Source organism: Rhinoderma darwinii, chromosome 4, assembly GCF_050947455.1.
Source record: "Rhinoderma darwinii isolate aRhiDar2 chromosome 4, aRhiDar2.hap1, whole genome shotgun sequence".
NCBI lineage: Eukaryota > Metazoa > Chordata > Amphibia > Anura > Rhinodermatidae > Rhinoderma > Rhinoderma darwinii.
In genome coordinates this window covers 218478120-218498067 of record NC_134690.1, presented here as the reverse complement: position 1 = coordinate 218498067, position 19948 = coordinate 218478120, and the positions used below count along the sequence as shown (strand labels likewise).

The 19948-nt window shown below is 41.2% G+C and overlaps 1 protein-coding gene across 4 annotated transcripts in view; it reads left to right on the top strand.

Moving 5' to 3' along the window:
- FBXL4 (F-box and leucine rich repeat protein 4) overlaps positions 1–19591 on the top strand; it is a 43155-nt gene extending 23564 nt beyond the window's left edge. For 2 of the 4 annotated variants that reach the window (XM_075864194.1, XM_075864193.1), the window contains exons 6-9: positions 8641–8854; positions 14839–14910; positions 15857–16169; positions 19221–19591. In XM_075864194.1, the coding sequence (XP_075720309.1) occupies positions 8641–8854; positions 14839–14910; positions 15857–16169; positions 19221–19384 (763 nt within the window). In that variant the 3' untranslated portion in view covers positions 19385–19591. The remainder of the gene's footprint in view (positions 1–8640; positions 8855–14838; positions 14911–15856; positions 16170–19220) is intronic. The other 2 variants (XM_075864196.1, XM_075864195.1) reach the window with 2 other exon arrangements.
- Positions 19592–19948: the final 357 nt, after the last annotated feature.

Sequence of the window (19948 nt, the reverse complement as noted above, 5' to 3'; positions counted from 1 at the left end):
CCTTATTTTTTAAAGGGGTTGTCCCAAGTTGACTCAAATTTTTTTTTTTATACATTCTAAGCAGGAAATGAATTTTAAAACATTTGGTGTTAAAAAAAAATTAAAATTCATTTCCTGAGTGCCTTTTTTTTACACTTGATAACTCAGCAAGTGCTGGTTATCTTTTCTAAAAAGGGGCGTGAGCGGCTCGATGTCAATCAAGCCGCTCCGCTCTGCAGTGTGCGCGCTCCCGATGTTGCTAGATACTGTAGTTCTAACCACATCGGGAGAATGTTCGTCTCAAGCGGGCATGGTAAGCCCGATTGAGACGAACTTACCGTGAATGTACTGTACACTACACTACACTACATTCACCCCGTTTCGGCAAGCCACTTTTCCCTCCCCCACCCTGTCACTACATTTTTGTACCCGCCGCATCGGTGCTGCATCAGCACCCGGCGAACAACTAAAAATATATAAAATAATAATCACCTAAGACGTTCTAACGGCGCTCTGAACGGTCCCGTCACTTGCCATCTTCCTTCTTCTTGGCGCCGCTCGCATTCATAGTAACAATGCGTTGTGGCGCAGATGACGTAATCATATCAGGCCCACGTGATTACTTCATCTGCGCCCACCGCTCTGTTATTGTGAATGGGAGAAGAAAAGTGACGGGACCGTTCAGCTCTTCGTGGGAACGTCTTAGGTGAGTTTATTTTTGTATGTATGTTGTTATGTATGTTGGTATGTATGTATGTATGTATATGTTTTCTTGTATGTATGTTGTCATGTTTGTATGTGTATATGTGCATGTATGTGTATATGTGTTTGCATATATGTATGTTTGCTTGTATGTATGTTTGTATGTGTATATGTGCATGTATGTGTATATGTGCATGTATTTTTGCTTGTATGTATGTATGTTTGCTTGTATGTTTGCTTGTATGTATGTTTGCTTGTATGTATGTTTGCTTGTATGTATGTTTGCTTGTAGGTATGTATGTTTGCTTGTATGTATGTATGTATGTTTGCATGTATGTATGTTTGCTTGTATGTATGTTTGCTTGTATGTATGTTTGCTTGTATGTATGTTTGCATGTACGTATGTTTGCTTGTATGTTTGCTTGTATGTATGTTTGCTTGTATGTATGTATGCATGTTTGCATGTGTATGTATGTGTATATGTGCATGTATGTTTGCTTGTATGTATGTTTGCTTGTATGTATGTATGTATGTATGTATGCTTGCTTGTATGTATGTTTGCATGTATGTATGTTTGCTTGTATGTATGTTTGCATGTATGTATGTTTGCATGTATGTATGTTTTCTTGTATGTATGTTGTCATGTTTGTGTATGTTTTCATGTATGTGTTTTCATGTAGGTATGTTTGCATGTATGTATGTTTGTATGTATGTTTTCATGTATGTATGTTGTCATGTTTGTATGTGTATACGTGCATGTATGTTTGCATGTATGTATGTATGTATGTTTGTATATATGTCTGTATGGCCATGTATGATACTGTCTGCTGGAGCCCTGTATCTAAGCCAACTTTGCCGCAGGCTTCTATACATGGTATAACAGTCAGTATCACACATGAAAGTGAAAGTAAGCCTATGACATGTTTTATTTCATTTTTTTTTTTATATTTTTGATTTTTTTACAGGTTTGGTGTTTGGACTACGTCGGTTTCGAGGACTACTTAGATGACGCTTTTTTTTCTACAATAAAATGGTTAATGAGGGTTGTGTTGGGGGTGCTTTATTTCAATAAAATATTTTATCTATATCTTTGTCTTTTCTTTTCAAGTTTTATTACTACCACTTTAGTAATGGCCGCTGTCTGAGTGACAACATCCATTACTAAGGCGAGGCTTAGTGTTAGCCGGTGCAGAGGCTAACACTAAACACCATTATTACCCCGGTACCCACCACCACTAGGGGTGCCGGGAAGAGCTTGGTACGATCCAGTACCCGACCATCTGTTTTGATGGTCGGGCTCTGGGGCGGCCGCAGGCTGGTATTATGAGGCTGGGAAGGGCCAAAAACAGTGGACCTTCCCACCCTTGTAATGCTAGGCTGCTGCTGTTGTGTTGTATCTGGCTGGTTATAAAAATGGGGGGGACCCCACGTCATTTTTTTTTATTATTTATTTATTATTTTTATTAAAAAGACATGGGGTTCCACCCAATTTATCATAACCAGCCACAAACACAGTGTTATTAGCCTGGGAATGTACTAAACCAGTGGCCCTTCCCACCCATGTAATGCCAGACTGCTGCGGCCTTGTATATGGCTGGTTATTAAAAATGTGGGGGACCCAATGTCTATTGTTAAATTTTACAAAAAAACGACGTGGGGTCCCCCCCATTTTTATAACCAGCCTGATACAACACAGCAGCAGCAGCCTAGCATTACATGGGTGGGAAGGTCCACTGTTTTTGGCCCTTCCCAGCCTCATAATACCAGCCTACGGCCGCCCCAGTACCCGACCATCACAACAGATGGTCGGGTACTGGATCGTACCAAGCTCTTCCCGGCATCCCTGGTGGTGGTGGGTACCGGGGTAATAATGGGTGGTTAGTGCTAGCCTCTGCACCGGCTAACACTAAGTACCGCCTTAATAATGGACGCTGTCAATCAGCCAACTGCCATTATCTAGGCACTAATAAAGTTTGAAAAAAAAACACAAAGACAATTTTTTTTTATTGAAATAAGAAATCCCCAACAAAACCCTCGTTAACCATTTTATTAAAATTTTCAAAAAACGTCGATCTACGCAGTAGTCCAAAGAATCAAAGATGTAGTCCAATCGGTACATCAAAATCTGCAACAACATAAAAAAAAAGTTAGCAATGTGAACAATACCGATACTTATACTCACCTACACACACACAAACAACCACACACAAACATATACACAAACACATATAAACACACACCCATATATTACACAAACACACACATAAACACACACACATATACACACACACACATATACACACACACATATACACAAACACATGTACACAAACACACCCATATATACACAAACATACACAAACATATATACACACACACACACACACATATATACACAAACACACACACACAAACACACACGTATACAAAAACACACACAAACATATACACACAAACATACACATATGCACAAACACACCCATATATACACAAACACACACATATACACACACACACACACACATATACATATACAAAAACACACAAACATATACACACAAACATATGCACAAACACACCCACATACACAAACACACACACAAACATATACACAAACACACATATACACACAAACATATACACAAACACATGTACACAAACAAACCCACATATACACAAACCTATACATATATACACAAACACACATATACACAAACACACCCATATATACACACACACACACACACACACACACACATATACACAAACACACCCATATATACACAAACACACACACATAAACACACCAAAAAAGCACACACACATACACACAAACATATACACATATACACACAAACATATGTACACAAACACACCCATATATACACAAACCCACACATATACAAAAACACACACACACACAAACATATACACAAACACACCCATATATACACACACACAAATATACACAAACACAAAAATATACACAAACATATACACACAAATACACCCATATATACACTCACACATAAACACACACACATATACACAAACACACCCATATATACACAAACACAGACACACACACACACTTACCTTTAGCGGAGCGCAGACTTCTCGCGACGGGTGCCTTCCACTTCATCTCCTTGCATCTCCTGCGCATGCGCCGAGATGCGCGTTCATGAGTAAATGACATCCTCTGCTCCGGACGCAAAGGATGTCATTACGCATGCGCGGCCACCGCTAAAGGTAAATAGCGGTGGCCGGGAACCTAGGCAACGAGCAGGATACGAAGAGGGACCGACCGCAACTTCAATCAACGATATCAAGAAAACGACATCGTTGGACGACGGACAGGTAATTAGAATTCTTCTTATTTTTACATGGGGGAGCTTTATAGCTCCATTTATCAACTTGGGACAACCCCTTTAAGGTCTCCTTCACACAGGGTTTTTTTGTCTGGCGTTTTTTAAATTTAGTATTACTTTATACATGAGTGTTTTTCATTGTCTTCTCTACCGGTCTTGAAAAACGCCTGAAAAAAACCGAACACCAGAAACAGCAGCTTCCCTAGAGCATACAGCATTTTGAAAAAAATAAAGCTCTGTATGTAGCCTTTTCAATAATTCACTATAGACTTTAAAGAGGCTCTGTCACCAGATTTTGCAACCCCTATCTGCTATTGCAGCAGATCGGCGCTGCAATGTAGATTACAGTAACGTTTTTTGTTTTTTTTTTTAAAACGAGCATTTTTGGCCAAGTTATGACCATTTTTATATTTATGTAAATGAGGCTTTCTAAAGTCCAAGTGGGCGTGTATTATGTGCGTACATCGGGGTGTTTTTACTACTTTTACTAGCTGGGCGTTGTGTATAGAAGTATCATCCACTTCTCTTGACAACGCCCAGCTTCTGGCAGTGCAGACACACAGCGTGTTCTCGAGAGATCACGCTGTGACGTCACTCACTTCCTGTCCCAGGTCCTGCATCGTGTCGGCCACATCGGCACCAGAGGCTACAGTTGATTCTGCAGCAGCATCAGCGTTTGCAGGTAAGTAGCTACATCGACTTACCTGCAAACGCTGATGCTGCTGCAGAATCAACTGTAGCCTCTGGTGCCGATGTGTCCTCGCTCGTCCGACACGATGCAGGACCTGGGGCAGGAAGTGATGTCACAGCGTGATCTCTCGAGAACACGCTGTGTCTGCACTGCCAGAAGCTGGGCGTTGTGAAGAGAAGTGGATGATACTTCTCGTCAGAACGCCCAGCTAGTAAAAGAAGTAAACACGCCCCGATGTAACACACCTAATACACGCCCAGTTGTACTTTTACTTTAAACACACCCAGTTGTACTTTAGAAAGCCTCATTTACATAAATATAAAAATGGTCATAACTTGGCCAAAAATGCTCGTTTAAAAAAAAAAAAAAAAAAAAAGTTACTCATCTACATTGTAGCGCCTATCTGCTGCAATAGGAGATAGGGGTTGCAAAATCTGGTGACAGAGCCTCTTTTAAAGTAATGTCTGACCACAGCGTCTTTTGACATAAAAGAAAAAGCCGTAAAAGAAATGTTACCGAAAACGCCACGAAAAATGCAGCAAAACACTGTGTGTGATCCAACCTTAGTTCTAAGGGTATGTTCACACGGCAGCCTCCGTTACGGCTGAAATTACGGTGCTGTTTTCAGGAGAAAACAGCTCCGTTATTTCAGCCAGAATGGCATGTGCAGGCGCTTTTCGCTTCGTCCATTATGGATGTAATTGGAGCTGTTTTTCCATGGAGGCAATGGAAAACGGCTCCATTTACATCTGAAGAAGTGACATGTACTTCTATTACGCGGGCGTCTTTTTTACACGCCGCCTTTTGACAGCGGTGTGTAAAAAAATTACCGTCGGCACAGAACATCGTAAGACCCATTCAAATGAATGGGCAGATGTTTGCCGACGCTTTGGAGTCGCATTTTCGGACGTAATTCGGGGCTAAAACGCCCGAATTACGTCCGTAAATAGGGTGTGTGAACTTACCCTTATAGTCATGAAACTGGAGGGAAATTTTGCTGTTTCTCAATCTTTCTTTCATGGTGGGGCATAAATGTTTCGAACAGAGCACTAAAAGCGCTTGAAATAAAACCGTATATTGCTGCTGTTAAGTAAATGCTGTGAGACTTCATGAATACTGATGGCAGGTGTTTACATTTGACAAATATGATAAAATAGCTGACCGGGCAAACAAATGTAAATGCAAGTCCGAAAAAATGATCTTATGCCATCCTGGAATAATATGAGGTGTTTAGAGCAAAATATCGCCAAGCCTGTCCTTTTTTTCTATTATGCTTGAGACTAAAATCTCCTGATCTGAATGTATAAGCATAGTTATGAGAGCCACTAGTGCTGTAATTCTCAACACCAAGCTGAGCTGTGCTTAGCAAGTCAAAACTGTATGTAGGAAGCGCAGTGAAAATGTGCCATTGTCAGCCTTGTCTAGAGATCCAGAAGGTCTAGAAGGTGCGATCACACCACGAGTGTCTCCATGTCAGGAGCCAGCGAAGGTAAGCATTACACCTTTCCTAATTAATTCTTTCACACTGTTGTATAAGATGTTGGCTTTTAGCAATGATTTTCTCATCCATATATTTCCATGTTTACCTATTGACCCCACAGCAAATGACTGTTCCTTTTAACAAATTAACAATGTAGTATATGTAAGCTACTGTCCTTGCTTTCACAGTGGAGGCTTCACACCTCTTCTTCATTAGAATAGATGTACAGTTGAAGAAGCTGCACGTATATTTTTATACCAGCTCTTTTTATTTCTATGAAATAAGGGACGGGTACACCCATTGTGTTGTACATTTCAACTGTGCAGTTATAATTTCAATACATTCAATTTTGTATCCAGTCTATATACACTATAAAGATTATGTTAAGAATCCCCCAACATCCTTCAGATCTAGCTAGACTTCAACGGTAATCAGAACTTGATCATTGTGTGGCGTATCAGTTTGGGAAGATTCACTTTTGACTAGTCATTGGTGTGGCTGTGACTCCCACAGCTCACTGCAATGAAGGTGCCTATGACACTCAGCCAAGTGCTGAACGTATATGCCTTTTTAGCTTCAAGATCTTTGGATCTCCTATCTATTGATTGGTGTCCCATTCAAATCAATGGGATTGTACTGGGATTTGTAATTACTAGGAGTGCGCTAGAGAGACGGCTGAGCAGGACAAGTGTTCTTTCTACAGAGCCTGCCCAATAGGCAAATCGTTAAGTGATGCCACCCAGTGTATATTTGCTATAGGCATCAAAAATTACAATAACCCGCAACGTGGTAAATGTTTTGTCTATTTTCTCTGGCTCCAAACAAAGCCCTGCAGTGCAGCTGAAAACGATGTATTCTTATGGTCACCGCCCTTCTGATTTTACAGACCAGTTTAGTCAGTCAATACTGCAACCGTACGGCACACCGGAAAAAATCCATCTGTACTTAAAATGTTACCTACTCAGCATGCTGGGATACAAATCTGTTTACATTATAAAAGCAGACATGTTAAGTTCCCAGCTGTTAGGAGATATAAAGCTAGAATGTGTGAATATAGCGTTCGGCTAGGCTTGCGTTCATCTCACCGGTAATTTCCTTTTGTTTGTGAACCATCAATTGCCTACTCTGTTCAATATATTTTATACTATGACAAGATAACATCTGTTCAGGTCTAAATGTTCTATAGGTTTCAACATTGTACTCACTATTTTATGTTTCTGTAGGGATCCACGGTTTTCTGTAGTAGATGTTTAAAAGCATCTGCATTCAAATCCTTGGGGTGTTATCAGAAGCGTTCTAGATAGATTTAGTTATGCAAGCTCCCCGGTTTTTATTTTATGTCATTAATGCTATTTTCACACTTGGTCCAGTCATCATGATCTGTCAAACATACCACCTACCCGTCCTTAGCACGAAGTATATGGCTCATTCTACTGGTTAAAACAACAGTTTGTGCTCCAGAGCTGCTCTTCCTACTGTAACTATGGCGCATGGATTTAAGACAACTGTCAGCCATTTTTCATTTATGAACACTTGTGTTTTGCCAATAAAAACTCTTACTGCTCTCCATCCATATTGTGTGTGTGTGTGTGTGTGTGTGTGTGTGTGTGTGTGTGTGTGTGTGTTTCCATTTGTAAATAAGGGGAAGACAATCCTAGGAACCCTGTATGACCGCCTGAACTTTTTTAATGCAACCCTCTTCTCTGAGGTTTCATACATTTTAATAGAACATAGTTCAACAATATGGTAAGACATTCAGGTTTTCAACAATCATGAGAACAGGGCTCCCAAAATACTGTTACTTCTCACCGAACTCCAACAAATAGGAGGAGCTTGAATGGAGTGACTGTCAAGTATGTGCCCACCACTCCATTCAAATGTCTATTGGACTGACGGAAACGCTCAAGCCCTATTTCCGTCATTCCTATAGTCTTTGAATGGAGCAGCAGATTCTGGGAATACCCGTTTAAACTATTGGCTGCATGTTTTTTGTGCCAGCTGGCAGATTTGCCTAATGGATCTGTACTTCTAATATGACCATAATTAAGACAGCATATTTAGGCAAACAGATCTGCTTTAAGTGGGAGAAGAATCAGAGATTTACTTAAAAGTATGAAGAAAAATTGTATGTTCTTTCTGTCCATTATATTAAAATGAATCTATTAAAGGCTCGTGTACCATACAAAAAGTGACGTTTTTCTTTGGACATTCAAGCATTGTCACTCCTGGTTACAAATACTCCCTGCATATATGAGCCCATCCGTAATATAAACTAATAGAAAACCGATTATTGCATATGTAACAGAACATGTATAGTAAGACTAATACAACCTCAAGGTCATTTTTGTTGTACTATCATCTGTAAAACTTTTCTGTCTTTACAGTCTGTCCCTTTTTTTTTTTTTTTCTTCCATTTTCAGACTCTTAAAAGTGAGTGGCGCTGAGCTTGTGCGTCTGGAGCTGGCCTGTGGCCATTTTTTAAATGAAGCATGTCTGGAAGTCATAGCCGAGATGTGTCCAAACCTACAGGAACTAAATCTCTCCTCTTGTGATAAGCTGCCACCCCAGGCTTTCAACCATGTCTCCAAACTCTGTGGATTGAAACGCCTTGTGCTCTACCGCACAAAGATTGAGGTGAGGACAGCCTGAAGTTTTTGGGTTTTATGTGTGTAATTTTTAATATGGCATAAACGGAGTGCAAATGAAAAAGTTTAATGAAAATGATGATTAGAGAAATAAATGTATTTTACGATAAAACTGTATTCAAAGAAAAAAAATATTCTTTATCCATCTAGCAAGGCACTCACCTGTACCAGAAGTGCCAGCCCCTTCACATTGGTAAACTATGCAGAAATCTTACTGCTATGTTTATAGTGTGTTTTATCCTTTAAGTGAATCTTCTCCTTTGAACACCATGTAGCTTTAGGTCCAACGTTTTGTCCTGTTGGAGCACTTTTTTTAGTGCAAAATCTTCTGAATAGACATTAAGGTAAATTATAAAATTCTGTCTATCTACAGCCACCAACAGTGGGGGCTTACTGCATATTGTTTTATTACTGAGTTTAATGTATACATTGTATGCAGTAAGCTCCTAAACAGCAGGATTGAGCATGCCTCATTAAAAGGATATTCCCATCTTAGACATTTATGGCGCATCCACAGGACCCCCCCATTTTGCATGGTTCTTCGACGGCAAGCTGCTGATTCCAGACTGGGAGTAGTTGAGAGGGGGCCATGCTTGTGGCTCTATCCATTCTGTTGTATGGGAGTTACAGAAACAGCCCAGCAAGTGCTACTCGGCTGTTTCCGTGATTCCCATTGAATAGAATGTGCGTGACAACCCCTCTCCACTAATTCCCTCCTGGAATGTGCAACTTGCGGCCGCCGCACCAAACTTCTATAATGTCATAGTGACGTGTCAGAAGTTTTGATTGTGGGGGTCCAAGCACTGAGGGCCCCACCGATCGCTAAAACGAAGCGGCAGAAGCGCTCGCTAAGCGATATGCTGCTTCTTTTCAGATCGGCTTTCCTCCGAGCAGTGTAAGGGCTCAATAGAAAGTCTATGGGTCTGTACACTATTTGCTCGGCTTTCTGAGGAAAGGCGATCAGAAACTAAGTGGCACAGCGCTCGTCCCGAGCGCTTCTGCTGCTTCGTTTTAGCGATTGCTGGGGGTCTCTGCGCAGAATCCCACCGATCAAAACTTATGACAGGCCACTATGAAATGTCAGAAGTTTTTTAAGGGTTTAGTTACCACTTTTTTTTTCACTTCTGAAATCAACGTGGGCAAGGATAAGTGTCTTCTAAACTATGCTTTTATTTTTTTTTTTAGACCTTTTATTATACAGGGGTTTAGAGCCCTAAAATCTATCTTTCTGCCAATGCAGAGGAGAGTGCCAGTGTACAGGTCATGTGCAGTGTTTTATCACATGACAAGTAAGCAATCCTACTTATGTGATTAGTTACTGAGCTTCACATGACCAGTCCCCTTATATCCCTACTCGCTCGCTCTAAAATTCCAACCTAAAACATCTTTGTATAAGTGCGTAGGATCGAATTCATAATTACAAACAAGCAGAACTCCATTTCATATATGCACTCAATTCTGTTTAAACAGGACTAAATCACTATGTAATTTCTTCTGTCCCACAATCCCAAACAATTATTTAACTCCCTACTCCGTACCCCATCGCACATATCTCCTTTCAGCTAAGACCCTTGCCACTTATTTCAAACACAAGATCTACAACATTCGAGAAAGCTTTAACTTACACTCCCTGCAACCCCTCTACACAACTGCTCAGTGCTCTTCCCCCTATAATCTGCTTCTCCACCATTACTGATAAAAAGCTTTCAGTCCTACTCTCCAAATTCTACCTTACTGCCTGTGCACTTGACCCAATTCCATCATCCCCAACCTAACTACTGTGGTTTTTCCAGCCCTAACCCATCTCTTCAACCTATCACTAACCACTGGCGTCTTACCTTCTTCACTTAAACATGCAACCATCACACCAACAGTTAAGAAGCCATCCCTTGACCTATCCTCTTTGTCCAACTACTGTCCATCTACTTCCCTTTGCTTTAAAACTACCTTTGATTCGGCCCTGTCTTTCAAACCGCACATCCAAGCCCGTACCGCCTCCTGCGGCCTCCACCTCCAAAAAAAATTCTCAAATCCGCTTTTTCCTTAACTAAGCAAAAATGCTAGCACATGCCATCATCATCTTCAGTCTAGACTGCTGCAACATCCTTCACTGTGGATTCCCAACACCCCTCCATTTCACCCTCCACTCTGTTGCCCGGTTAATCTACCTCTCCCCTTGTTTCACCTCTGCCTATCCCTATTGCCAATTCCTTCACTCGCTACCCATTGCCCAGCAAATTCAGTTCAAAATATTAACAATGACATGCAAGGCTTTCCACAACCTGTCCCCTTTATACATCTCTGACCTCCTTTACGGATACCTCCCCACACATACTCTTGAGTCCATTTACATAACCACCTCCTTTGCTCTCCTCTAATCTGCTTCCTTACATCATCGTCTCTAAAATTTCTCCCGTACAACCTCCATACTCGATACCACAGAACATCCGACTCTCTCACACCATCGAAAACTTTTAAAAGTAACCTGAAAGCCCACCTTTTCAGAAAAGCTTACAACCTGCAATAACACGGACACCTGCTACCAAGTAAATAGCTTCTGTCTTTTTCTCCCTGGCAGGGTCCTCTGTCCTTATGTACCAGTCTGCCATTCAGTAAGCGTATGTTTATTGTACTTGTTTTTATTGTCTCATTTTATGTACTTCAATCCTATTTTCATATGTACAGCACTCTTGACTTCATAGCGCTTTAAAATAATAATCGTAAAATAATTGCAATTATGTGGCTGATGGAAGGATGACGAGGGGAGCCTGTTGGCTCTGCAATTGCTACTGATCGTTTGTATTTCACGGGATAAACAACTGGGATCTGAGATTTTTCCGATCCCAGCCATTTACGCAGGGAGGCCTCTCGCAGGCGATTGCACAAGCGCAACTGCTGTAAATGTATGGTTTTTATGTTAATCCCCAGCTGCCCTACATCTTTTGCACAAAGTGGAAAGGGGTTAATAGGTGAAATTGTTTATTAATGTCTGTGTGCATAAGATATTTTTTGTGTATGCATATGTTTGTGTCTATTCACACTGCGTTTACAGTGTACGTCAGAGTTATAAGTCACACGTATTTCCTGAAGTTAAAAAAAAAAAAACTGTATACCGATTACCGACATACACCAGCCTGACAGAGACCAAAAGGACACTCTTTTGGACTCTGCAGGTTAAATAGGTGCCTATGGATACGTTTGACATACGCTCTGGAAAAGCTCCAAGCGGACACTGCAATTACAGTATCAATTCAGCCTAATTTATATGTTATAACCTCTGGTATAATAGATTTTATATTAAAGGGGTTTTCCCATCTGGGACATTTATGGCATATCCACAGGATATGCCATAAACATAAGATGGATGCGGGTCCCACCTCTGGGATCCGCACCTATCTCTAGAATGTAGGGCTTCCTAAAACCCGTTCTACCTTTATTGGTTCCTGCTGCCCCCCGGGCCACTTCGTAATTTTCGACCATGTAGTCAGGAAGAGGCCTGGGAGGCGGCGGGAACTGAGAAAGTTAGGTAGAATGGGGTTTAGGGGCCCCCGTTCTAGAGACAGGTGTGGGACCCGCCCCTATTTGACATTTATGGCATCCCCTTTAATGATAAGATCTCTACTCTAGAAACACTATAAATACTTAATATAAAATAATAAATATAAAATACATGTTTGTAAACGGTTTTGGGCAGTCTTAGGCCCTGTTCACACTGAGTTTTTTTTACCGCGTCGGAAAATGCCTCCCATTGATTTCAATGGGAGGCGGATGCGTTTTTTACCGCGAGCCGTCGGCATGAAAAATGGTGACTGTTTCTCCCTACAAGCACTTCTATGGAGAAATTAATTATCACACGCTATTGTATCCCTCCATTCAGACTTCCTAGACCAATTAAATAATGCCCTCAGATAGGGGACTATATTCCTACTGTCAAATTTCCCTTAAAGAATAGTCCCACTTTAGTTACTTCATACAAATAGTATCGTTAGTATTACATACCTTTACTTCTAGTTCGCATTACATACCTTTTGTTCTTTAGGCTGTAGTATTTAATGTTGGCCTGCAGCCACTTGACTTTCTATCTTGGTGGCCATCAGTTGATTCCAGGTAACTATAATTACAGTGGTCATAGGAAGTTGTGTTATAACATACATTCCGACTCTGTATTACACAAGCATGCATTAGGTTGCCCTTCCATCCCCTAAACACCAGTTATGAGCATTGTGCGGAGAGGTAAAATAAGGGCATGACCACACGTGGCGGATTTCCTCCGCAACTGTCCGCATCAATGCCGCACAGAATCTGCGTTGCAGATTCTGCTGTGGATCTGCACAAAATGTGCAGTAAATTGATGCGGACTAGCTGCTGCGGACTGCGGGAAAAGTGCTTCCCTTCTCCCTATCAGTGCAGGATAGAGAGAAGGGACAGCACTTTCCCTAGTGAAAGTAAAAGAATTTCATACTTACCGGCCGTTGTCTTGGTGACGCGTCCCTCTTTCGGCATCCAGCCCGACCTCCCTGGATGACGCGCCAGTCCATGTGACCGCTGCAGCCTGTGCTTGGCCTGTGATTGGCTGCAGCCGTCACTTACACTGAATCGTCATCCTGGGAGGCCGGACTGGAGACAGACGCAGGGAGTTCTCGGTAAGTATGAACTTATATGTTTTTTTACAGATACATGTATATTGAGATCGGTAGTCACTGTCCCGGGTGCAGAAACAGTTACTGCCGATCGCTTAACTCTTTCAGCACCCTGGACAGTGACTATTTACAGACGTCTCCTAGCAACGCTCCCGTCATTACGGGAGCCCCATTGACTTCCTCAGTCTGGCTGTAGACCTAGAAATACATAGGTCCAGCCAGAATGAAGAAATGTCATGGTAGTAAAACCAATACGCAACGCAACACACATAAGATCTGCGGACTTCATTGCGGAATTTTGACTCTCCATTGAAGTCAATGGAGAAATTCCGCCATGAGTCCGCCACTGCTCCGCAACAGACAGACAGCATGCTGCGGACACCAAATTCCGCTCCGCAGCCTATGCTCCGCAGCGGAATTTTACGCCTCGTCTAAACGAACACTGCTAAATTAAAGTGTAAGTCAATGGACAAACGGCACCGCTGCGGATTAACGCTGCGGAGTGTCCGCAGCGGAATTTAAGTGAAATTCCGCCACGTGTGAACCCGCCCTAACAAGGAAGACCTAGACCAAGCCGGGCGTCGGGTTCTAATTTTTACACTCTAATTGTCAGAGTATTTAGTGTAAAATTAAAAGTCAGATTGACTTTTTGGCATCTTTTAAGATTCTTCAGCTAGTTTTGAACATCATCTAGATAGTGTTAATATTAAACCACTCTCTTTTATATTGAATATTTCTAAATAAAGATGAATTTTAGGTGAGATCCATACATATAAACTGCTCTATAGCACATCTGGACCACTGCGCTCCGAGTAATGCTGCTTTTGATGGTTTTGTATGACTGGGTAGATTCTTGGTAGTAACCTTGTCAGCTCAGTGAATCCTGTGACACTGAGGTCAGAAATTCAATGCTGATTCTCTTCAGCTCTATTGGCATTTCTATCAGTCTGGATGGAGATGTCAGAGATTCCATTGCCCACCTTTATAAGATGCTCTTAGGTCTCTGTGCTTATGACCCAGCTTCCCTACATCTTTGAACTTAACTATTCTTTCAAACAGAAACCCTTTGGGAGAATGCCTGCCAAAGTTAAAGAATATATCCCTCCAGGGGATAAGAAATCACATCCAAAGTGACAGACATTTAGACCTGTAATGATTTTTAGACTATAAACTAATCAATGTTTTGGATACCTAGGGACTCATTAAATGGCATTTGTAATGTTTGTATAGGAAGCCTAAAGCTGCATTTTGAGCAAGGGAGGTGATGACCCAATTGACCCCCTTTTTTTTTCTCTTCCTCTCAAATCTGCTTTTGACATATTTCCAATGGCAGCAAACAGCTCTACTTAGCATTCTGAACTTCTGTCCAGAACTACAGCACCTTAACCTTGGCAGCTGTGTCCTGGTAAGTATCCAAAGCTCTGAAGTTATCATTTTCTTTTTTGTTTTCAGATATTCTAACTGTTCTAATGTTTTTTGTGTATATACTATCTTAGTATAGTTTTATTGTAAATTTATCTTTATTTTTGCAGCATAAATTAGGAAGGAAATACCCCTTCGGATAGCGTTAGAGTACACACAATTTATTAGTAAGATATTTAATTAGTGCTAAACTTGGTTATTCCCTCCTGCTTTCACTGTAAACCTATTCAAAGAGGTTTTCTGGGACTATAAAAAAAAATTGGTATTTTTTTTTTGTAAAAAAACAGCACCACACGTACCCGTAGGCTGTTTCCAGTATCTCCTCTAAGCATAGTTCATCTGATTGAGGCTGAGTTGCAATACCAGGCACAGCCCATGGGCAAGGTGGCATCGGGAAAAGAAAGCAGATCCTTTTTTCTAATCCCAGATAACCCAGATTGACAAAGGTATCCTATCATGTTGTTTCTTCAAGGGAACCTGTCATCCACATTATGCTGCCCTCACTGAGGGCATCATAATTGAATGACACGCTCTGATTTTAGCGGTCTCTTACTTATTTGCTTAAGTAAAGCCGTTTCTGAGAACTTACATGCAGAGCCTGGGCAGCACCACCAGAGAGGAGTCCAGCATATTCATGAGTTGCTGCTAGCTCCGCCCACTCTCCCGATAGGGAAAAATGTGCCAATAGGCGGGAGTTGGCGGCAGGTCATGAATACGCCGGACACCTCTCTGGTGGTGCTGCCCTGGCTCTGCATGTAAGTTTTTTGAAACTGCACCACTTAAGCATATAAATGGCAGACCACTGATTTCAGTGTGTCTGGCACTACGTTATGCTGCCCTTAGGCTGGGCAACATAATGTGGCTGACCGGTTCCCTTTAATGATGATTTATGAAAGCCTTTAATACTGAGAGGATTTTTATTTTGACAGATTGAAGACTGTGATCTAATAGCTGGAGTTATAGGTGCCAAGTGCAAAAAGTTACGCTCTTTAGACTTGTGGAGATGTAAAAACATTACAGAAAAAGGTATAATGGAGCTTGCTTCTGGTTGTCCCCTTCTTGAAGAGCTTGACCTTGGTTGGTGTCCTACACTTCACAGCGTTACCGGATGCTTTGCAAATGTTGCCCGTAAACTCCCAGATCTGCGAAAGCTCTTTCTTACTGCTAATCGCTCTGTGTGTGACTCTGATATAGAAGAATTAGCGGCAAATTGTCAACATCTTCAATATCTTGACATATTAGGTAAGTATTGTTAAAGAATGTTGATTTTCTGTTAACAAGCTTTATTGTTTTGATATATTTTAGCACCTGGCTTGTGCCATGCATATCTATATCAATATAGAGATTTTTAACAAAATGTGTTGACTTAAAGGGGTTGTCCGAGATTTAATGACTTTGTTAATGATTGTAATTTATAAATGTAAATACATTTGTAATACACTTACATTTTCCAAAGTGGCCCCGTTTCCAGATCCTGCCGTGGGGAACTTGACGGGCGACGTCACTCTCTGCTCTGGGTCTGGCCGCTTTGTTGATCTTGAATTCTTTTCCGGGTTTACGACACGACACGTCACTTTTGACGTGGTGTATATCGGCTTGTTCTCTTGTAACGCGCATGCGCCGCCCCTGCTGTTATCTCGAGAAGAGCAGGGACCGCGAGAACAGCAGTGACAGCGCATGCGCGTTACGGGCTGTGAAGCAGAACAGCCCATACTATAGCCGGCAAAGAATTCAAGATAAACAAAGCGGCCAGAGCAGAGAGTGACGTCACCCGTCAAGTTCCCCACGGCAGGATCTGGAAACGGGGCCACTTTGGAAAATTTAAGTATATTACAAATGTATTTACACTTATAAATTACAATCATTAACACAAAGTAATTAAATCTCGAACAACCCCTTTAAGTCAAGACTGCAAATACTTGCCAATGATTGGGGGAAAAAAGTACATTACTATACTCAAATCTAAGCATAGAGATGAACGTCACTGTTCCGTCACATGGTCTGCTGCTATGCAATGGCTTTCAGCTTGTTGAAATGCATGTTGTTCCAAAAGGCTAATAATGCAATAAAGGTAAAACTAACAATGTATACTGCATGTTGAAGATGCAAAATGTGTTTCCTGTTAATTGGTAAAACTCCATTAATTCTGCACCAGTTGGGTCTCTAAATCCTGTTAGGTGATGGCTACCAATGTGTATAGACCTCGTGTGGGGTTTAGATTACATTTAAGGACCTATATTACGCAATCAATTGACCAGATACTGAAGTTGTGATACCGGTGTGCGTAATTAGGATCCCTAAAGTGTAATCTAGGGCCTGGTATGAGTCTGAGGGATATTTAATGACATGACATTTTCTCGTAGCAATTTTCAGACTCGTACTTTTCAATACCCTAGTCATGTAGTTGTCTGAAGTATTCTCTTGTCTACATGGTGTCATTTTTGGCAGAAATGTGGCCTTGAAGAATTGTTTGTAAAGATTTTTTTTCACTTTGACGTTAAATGTTTTTCTGTTAAACGGTGTAAAAAATAAAATCTTTTGTAATTGTTTTTATACAATAAAACGTTAAGTCTGGGGAATTAGGACTTTATTTTTCATAGTGTTTCCTTTATTGTAGAATGGGTCACACCATGGGCAATAATAGCATAGTTGCTGGAATCATAATAATCATTATTACATTGAATACAATAGTGTTCACTTTATCTACCGCAACAGAAAAAACACCAATAAAAACTAGGGAGGAAGCAGTAGGCAAAAAAATGCCCCACACATTAAATATGTTAAGCATCTGTTTGCAAAAGTGGATTTTTGAATTACAATTCTTGCACTTGTGTTGGATCTAAGACACTATTAGGCGTATTATAGACTTCTGGATTGTACACAGTTTATAGTTCAATGATGTCTGGGATTTTTAAGTGACTTCATTGTGGCTGTATCTGTGTAATCCAACATTCTACGCTAGTTTTATGGCATATAAAAGTCTCAAAGGGCCCAAAAGTCGCAATTTCCCCCTGATCAGACTACAACCTTACCCCCTGTTGAACAATAAAAAAAGAAAAGAATGAATGAGTGCTCATCTCACCGATCCTCTTCAGCCCTCGGGTTCCCTAGGCAGGCTGCGCTCATACAAGGTCCTGACTCCGGCAGCTTCAGGACATTATATGTGATGCAGCACGGATGACGTTGAGTGCTGCGTCGCATATAATGCCATGAAGCTGCCGGAGTCAGGACCTTGTATGACCCGCAGCATGCTGTGGGAGCCTAAGGGGACCTGGAGTGTAAATGAGGCGCAGTATACTTATTTAATATTTTACAGTATGTCTGAATAAAAAGGGGTGAATGGATGGCTGCAATCATTGCACAACAATTGTGGCACACAGTTGGCTGAAAGATGAGACATGGTTCTTAAAAGGCATTCGCCTCTTAATAGAAATAGAATAAAAACACTTTATTCATCCCCAGCAGGAAATTATTGTTTTAATCTTCTGTTAATATGTAGCTTCTTACTCCAACTTTCTTTATATCAAGACTGGCGTCCATCATAAATTCCCCCCAAGCTGTTCTAGGGCATTCATCAGAAATATGTTTTTGAATGTGGAGTACATCAATGCAATTGATGGGAAATGGAGATTTCCATTATAAGTTGCTGACATGGGAACAATGTATGAGGTAATGAATCTATAGCCGTTTCTCCGATTTATCAATCTCACTGCCCCTTGGTTATTTATGTCTACATTTTAGGACCCCTATCATATAACATCTTTAAGTTTTATTTCAGTTACCCTCTATCCGTAAGGGACGGGGTAACTTGCTGATCGGTGGGTGTCGAACAGCTCGGACCCCCACAGTTTACGAGAACGGGGGTCCTGAACCCCTCGTTTGAACCGAGTGGCAGGTCGCTCATGCGCACTGCCGCTCCATTCTTTCTCTATGGGAGTGCCGGAGATAGCCGAACACTGCACTCTGCTATCTCCGGCGCTCCTATAGAGAATGAATGGAGCGGCAGTGCGGATTAGTGACCTGCCGCTCAGTTCAAACTAGGAGTTCGGGGTCCCCGTTGTAAAAGGTGGGGGTCCAAGCTGTCGTACACCCACTGATCAGCAAGTTACCCCTTACCCTACGGATAGGGGTTAACTTGTTGTATCCGGAATACCCCTTTAAGGTAGATTAAAGGAATAAAGCACACACAATGAAAACCACATTTCGGACTATTTACAGCTGTAATTGTGGTAAAATGAAAAACCTCTATTGTGTTCAGAGTTGACATTCCCTGTATGTTTTTTTTTTTTCTAGGTACCAGACTGGTAAGTCCACCATCTTTACGAAAGTTGCTGGAATGCTGTAAGGAGCTTGTCCTTCTAGATGTCTCCTTTTGTTCACAGATTGACAGCCGCATAGTTCAGGAATTTACCTCCAGATTTCCAAATGTGTCCATCAAAAAAAGTTTTACTCAGTAAACAGAAATACTGCACTGTTCAAAAAAAACTTTTTTATGTAAATCTACTTGCTTTTTTCTTTTTTTTTTAACCCTAGCTCTTCCAGCTATCATAATTTACTCTATAGATATGTTTGCAGAGCTAAGTTAGAATATAAATAGAAAACAATTTTATGCTTAAAGCCAATTTTGTTCTTTGTGTTTTTTTTTAGATAAATTATATTTTTGCCTTGTTCTTAAGGCCTCATTTACACGAGCGTATTATACGCGCGTGCTTTTCACGCGTGTCGTACGCACCTATAATAGTCTATGGGGCTGTTTAGACGATGCGTGAATTTTGCGCTGCGTGAGTGCGTTGCGTAAAACTCACGACATGTTCTATATTCTTGCGTTTTTCACGCAACACGCACCCATTGACTTCAATGGGTGCGTGAAAACAACGCATGCCACACGGACGGTCCTGCGTTGCTTGCGCGAAAATCACGCAAGAGCTGTCAAAAGGATGAATGTAAACAGAAAAGCACCACGTGCTTTTCTGGTTACAAACATCCAAACAGAGTGTCAAATTAGAGAAGAGCGCACCTAA